Source organism: Frankliniella occidentalis, unplaced genomic scaffold (assembly GCF_000697945.3).
Source record: "Frankliniella occidentalis isolate FOCC.00 unplaced genomic scaffold, Focc_3.1 Scaffold212, whole genome shotgun sequence".
Lineage (NCBI taxonomy): Eukaryota > Metazoa > Arthropoda > Insecta > Thysanoptera > Thripidae > Frankliniella > Frankliniella occidentalis.
The window spans coordinates 528,374-534,133 of NW_026267338.1; the positions used below are offsets into that span (position 1 = coordinate 528,374).

Here is a 5,760-nt window from a genome sequence, read left to right on the forward strand (position 1 = left end):
GGGGGGGTCCGCAATACACCCAAACTGTGCAACTTCAGGAAATCCCACCAGAGCACCAGTTGTTCTCTCTAAAGTTTGCTTTGTCCCCGCTCGCCTCCGCTGCGCTCTGACCCCGGTGGCGCCAAGGGGTGCGGGGCTGGTCCAACTAACGCGGAGGTCATCGCGCTCATGTCGTCACACCAGGAGGAAAGGGGGGGGGGGAGGCTCATGTTGCAGGGGACCATGCATCCTCCATGGACGACACGTATGACGTATGTCCTTCACGATGAAAATGGGAGTGTATCCGTGAGGATATCTCTGTAGTGCTGGGCGAGCGGGCTAGCGAGCGGCAGCCGGGGACAAGAAAACGAGTTCAAGAGAGGAAAATGAGTGAACCGAGATTTTATTTCGCAGGACAAAGTATTGTTCTGTAAAGATATTAATGCTTTTGAATCAAGCTTTGAAGATGTACAGCAGTTTGAGAAAACCTCTTTGGCTACATGCTGGCTGTTATAAAAGAACAATAGTCTTTGTACTTTTTCTCTCTTTTCAAAAATAATTCGCTTACTTACCGTCCCGCTGCCACTCGCTTGCCCACCCGTCCGCCCAACACTACAGAGTTATCCTCCGTTTGTCGACAGAGGAGAGCGAGCGGTAGGGGCGCCGTGTGGGTAGGCAACTCGGTCGCGCGGCTGTAGAGCGGAACAGCCAGAGGCATAACCCGCAGGCGCTTCCAAGGGATGAATGTTGAGAGAAAGGCAACGAATAATCCTTATTGTAGTCTTTATTAACAAGATACAATGTCATGGCATCACACAATGGCAGCGGAGTATTCATTTCATTAAAAACAGTACAAATTTGATGGTCCTATTAAGGTCAGTAACAGGTGCTCGGCCTGCATTCGCCGTTTAAGATAAAGCTTGCAAGCAATTTCTATATTAACTGAGGATCGAAGAAAGTCTGGGTGGGTAATGCTGCGGAAACAGACCAAAGTAGGTGATTATAAGAGTGAAATAGCCTCTAGCTGCTGGGACACAGTAATCTACAAGAATCTACTTATAAATAAAATCGTGAGAGGTCCTGGCCCTTTAGGTTTGCGTGATAATACGAAGCCACTAAAGCTACTAATTCTGAACATTCTTCTTTTGTTACTGATTTGACACAAAGTTACTGAGAAGAAGGCAAATTAATACCAAGCTCATAAAAAATGCAACTGTTTTCCCTTCGTTATACAATCCTAAAAAGAACAAAACTTTGTACTTCTTTTCGGATTGAGGGCCGTTTAATCACTGCACATCCAATATCTTACTATAACGCAGATAAAAGGTGACCCTAAAACATCCATGTGCTTCACTTAAAAGAAAACGTGGTGACATAGAAGCGCATATAGTATCGTCCTCCAAACTTAATAGCACGTTCAGTCTGGAACTCAACCTTAAAACTAATGGCTCAAAAAGGAGTGGTAAAACACGCAAGAATTCACCAGAAAAGGAACAAAAAATACAAGAGTTAAAACAATAAATTACACTTTTGTTGTACAGTTCCGAAAAGTGTTCACTTTAACATCCAAAAGAGACACGCAAACAGAAATAAGAGAAACTGGTATTTTTAAATATTTGGTTATGAAAATATTTCAAACTCTGTGCTTATAACAATCCCTTCAAGCTCTATTTTACCGATTCCACCCAATGCACGCCAAGATGCATTCTCCAAATGTGCTCCGTAAAGATAAGGTGAAAATTTTACACACGCGTGCAGAGTGCGACAAGGACACAATTTAGTGCAATTTGTGCCGGGGTGTGGTGCGTTCAAACAAATTCGGTGAAGACGTCTGGTGTCACAATCAGTCGATAGTCACGTAATAGCGCAGGTTAACGTTGGTCGGTAGTCGGTCGTACCATGTGCATTTTAAGTGGCAATAAGTCTGTCGTCCAAAGTAAGTGGGGGCTTCGGAATCCGGAACACTTAATGAGATTCAACCGGAAATCTGTCACTGTCGTGTAGACTCGGAGCTGTGAGCTGGCGCAGAGCCTCCAGCAGCCACGGCTAGGCCGGGGCTGAAGACCTGCGGGCCGTACCTTACGAGTTGTAGGCATGGCGCGACAGCTCGGAGCCGAAGGTGGAACCGCCCAACAAAGGCTTCCTGTAGCCGTGGCCGGTGACGGTGGGTTGCGGAGGCAAGCGGTTGCGGGGCACACGTTGCGTGGGCAGCCCAGAGATGCCACGGACGTACGTGTACGTCACCGGTGAGCGCAGGATCCTTTTGGGGATCTTCTTGGACCGCTTGCCCTTCTTGGCGTCGTCCTGTCGAGAGGCTTGCGCTGGAGCCAGGGGTGGGGCGAGGGGTTGGGGAGGTGGCGGCGGCGTGCCCGTCTCGTTCAACGTGTACGAGCTGTGGTGCAGCTGGTAGTGGTGGTGGTGGTGATGCTGGTAGTGGTGGTGATGGTGGTGCTGGTGGTGCTGATGTCCGCTGTGCGAGTCCTCCAGGCCCAATGACTCCCGCACCGAGTCTCCCAGGGTCAGGCAGCTCAGGCTGCGACGACCGAGCGGCACTATAGCCTGCGTGGAGAGGCTCAGACCATGAAACACCTGCCGGGGGAAAAACAGGAGCAATTTGTTAGAATCCCGTTGATCTGCGCATCCGAAACAATTGGCGGACTTGTGTGGAAACCTACCTTGTGCAGGGTGGAGCTGCCGGCCTTGGGTCGGCGCACCTCTCCTTCGTAGAAGCACGAGTTGGATCGGCTGGACGGCCCCGAGGCCCCGAAGGCGGTCAGCGGCTGGAGGCAGGTCTGGAAGATGCTCATGGAGCCGCCAAGCTCGCTGCCGGAGGAGCCGCCGGAGCCGCTGTCCGAGCTCATCCCCGTCTCCATCCCAAGAGCCACTCCCAGCGCCGCCCCCATGCCCCCGGACGCAGAGCGCGACCCCGGACTGTTGTCTCCCTTGCTGCTGCCTGAGTCCGAGGAGGACTCCGTCATCTGGCAGTTACTGCTGCAGCTAGCACTGCGGAATCCATCGCCTAATGACCATACAAGGAATCACAAGGTTAATAAAGACGAGGTCTCCGGTAACAGGGTGGCCAGAGTCACTGTGCGGCTGGGTGACCGCTACTTACCGGACGAGCTGGATCCATGGCAGTCCGAACTCCCCGCGCTGCCTCCGCCGGGCTGCTTCTTGCTCCGCGGGCGCCGGTTGGGGCAGCGCTCCCTGCTGGGGCTCTCCCTGCTGTCGCGGTCCCGCGACGCGGACGACAGGTTTTCATCCGAGTCCGTCGAGTCTTGGTCGTCCCTGGCCGCCTCCTGGCCGGTCCTGCTGTGGCTGGGACACGGCTGGGTTGAGCTGGAGCGCCGTCCAAAGATGCGGAACATTCGGACGCGGACCGGGCCGCCTCCCGGGGAGTCGCCGTTGCCACCGCCACTTCCACTGCCACTACCACTGCCACTACCACTGCCACTACCACTACCGCTGCCGCCCCAGGCGCCCGCGGTCTGCATGTTGTGCGATGACATGGTTAGGTTCCGGCGCGATGTACGCTGACTGCGAGCTGGCTCAAGGAGGAGAAGGTCCCGGCACGGGGGGCTGGGCGGGCGGGGTGCTCGGTGAGGCGCTGTTCGGTCGTAGCCTGCATGTTAGGTGGACAGGAGCTGGTGCTCGGGTGGGGCGACCTGGAGCCAGGAACCGAAGTGAGGGGAGTGATGCTGGACCGGCGCGGCCCGGGGCTTTTATAGGGCCCCACCCCCACCCCGCAGTGGGGTGCGGCGTGGGGGCTGCGCCGGCGGCGCGGGCCGGCCGCGCGGCGCGGGCGGGCCGGGGGACGCAACGTGCGGCGGGTCAGGTGCCCGCCCCCGGCCCACCTGGCCCTCACCGCCCCACCTGCCTCCCCTCGGCGTCACGTTATTCACGTAACTATTTGGGTCAGTCTAGTTGCACTGAGGTGACGATTTCTCCACCGGACCCGGCCTGCTGCTCGGCCGTCATTATGATGCTGTTTCCCTTTTCGAAGTGACCTTCAAAGCATTATCGGGACGATATCGAAAACACTGAATCGATAATCAGGCACGACTGAGTATTTTTGAGGCAAGCAAAGCACTGCACTGCAACGCCAGCAATTGCGATATCGTTTCGATGTCGACTTGGGCAACTTGTGTCGCTTTTCGTGTCGCTAGCAGTACGAGGGTGGGCAAAAAATCGGCATGCGATATCAAAACGATATCGTTGCGATATCGCAGAAAATTTCGGCATCGCCCAGTTTCTGGCGGTGTGGTCTTAAATTTGAACCATCAGCTTTCATTTTCCATCATCCGCTCTTTTCCGAAACTCTGTTTTCAGTTGTGTTTTGACAGCTGAGGTGCGAGGTACAAACTGGCCAACTTTCCGTGGCATATTCAGAAATATCTCATGATTAATTTAACGCAAATTATGCCTACCGATCAGTCTTTCAGTTAACGTTCCGCCAGCTGGGCGAAGGGAAATGCCGAGTGAGCGGGATACGGCACGGCGTACAGCTGTGACTTGCTCCTTGAGCCCGGCGGGCCAAACTGTGAGGCTTCGCTTTGAAGTCACGAGTCAGCAAGGAGCGACAGCCACTAGCCACAGCTACTAGCGGCAGCTAGTTACACATTTAAAAGTGTTTTTGAATATTTGGATGTTTTTTTCATTTCAGTTTTCAACTTTCAAATGCCGTAATTTAAGAGGGTCGGCAAACCAGCAACAACGCACTCTGAAACAGCCGGTACTCGTTCTTCCCTATAATTGAAAATCTCCAGAAATCCTGCATGGAGTATGGAAACTTCTTGTTGCTCTAAGTTTTTGTTAGTAACAAAGAGACAAAAACATGGGGAAAAGGGCCGTGATACATTGACACGCAATGGAATGATACAACAATCTTGGGCCTTTCGGCTCTACGCAGTATGAAGACAAGGGTGCCTATGACAGACGTTTATTCACGCTGTCGGTAATATGAAGACGGAGCAGTAAGCGTGAACCTTTGCAAAACAAAAAGTTCGTTGGCGACTTGGTGTGGCGCTAACGAGGAGTGCGCCTTGGCGTTCGAAGGGTGTGTCGGTGTCATGCACGCCTCGTTACACCTGCGCGATAAATGAAGGCTCGACGCCATCGTTATCCGCCGCAGGTATTCTGGCGGGTTTGGCGAACGCGAACACGACACGTCGCCGTTTTTAGCTCCGGGTCGGCGAGTGCGCATCCACCCGGCTCTCTGCTATCGGGTGGTGGAGGGGCGGATCACGTCTCTCCGGGTGGCGCTGCTGGAACAGGGAGGCAGCAGGCGCAAAGACCTTTGACTTATGCGTCGCCGCTCTTCGCGCGGAAAGGCGCCCCGGGCGCGGGCTGAAAAAGACTGATGGGAAGAAGGTGGGGGAGAGAGATGGGAATAGGGGGGAAGGGGCGCTGCGCATTAATTTGTCCCCACGTGCGGGCGCTAATAATAATTGTCAGGTGACGAAAAGGGGGTATCCATTCTCGAGAAACATATACAACCCTTGTCACTTTGCCACGCTGCTACCAGCGGCGCGTGTTTGAACATTTATCTTTCTGCTTTCTTCCTCGTTGCCTCTACTCTCTCGGCGGTAGAACATACAGCGCGCACTGCTGTAGCCGAGTGGGTCTGCCCTGCCCACCAGTCATCGGGCACTCCAGCCGCCCGGGAGGTAGGCCTCAGCGGGCACCACAGCAGGGCGGGTCTGCCTACGCTCCGGTCGTCGGGCGCTCCAGCCGCCCGGGAGGTAGACCTCAGCGGGCACCGCAGCAGGGCGGGTCTGCCTA

The 5,760-nt window shown here is 54.4% G+C and overlaps 1 protein-coding gene across 1 annotated transcript; it reads right to left on the reverse strand.

Moving 5' to 3' along the window:
- Positions 1-753: 753 nt before the first annotated feature.
- On the reverse strand, positions 754-4,498 carry LOC113203800 (uncharacterized). The gene is made up of 4 exons (XM_026418687.2): positions 4,407-4,498; positions 3,095-3,644; positions 2,655-2,998; positions 754-2,568 (listed from the first exon to the last, which is right to left on the reverse strand). The coding sequence occupies exons 2-4, from the start codon at positions 3,486-3,488 to the stop codon at positions 2,059-2,061; spliced, it is 1,248 nt and encodes a 415-aa protein (XP_026274472.1). The 5' UTR covers positions 3,489-3,644; positions 4,407-4,498; the 3' UTR covers positions 754-2,058.
- Positions 4,499-5,760: the final 1,262 nt, after the last annotated feature.

Coding starts and splice junctions, on each gene's coding strand:
- LOC113203800 (XM_026418687.2), bottom strand. CDS start 3,488: ATGTCATCGCACAACATGCAGACCGCGGGCGCCTGGGGCGGCAGCGGT. Junction 2,999..3,094: donor CCATGGATCCAGCTCGTCCG/GTAAGTAGCGGT, acceptor TATGGTCATTAG/GCGATGGATTCCGCAGTGCT. Junction 2,569..2,654: donor GCAGCTCCACCCTGCACAAG/GTAGGTTTCCAC, acceptor TTCCCCCGGCAG/GTGTTTCATGGTCTGAGCCT.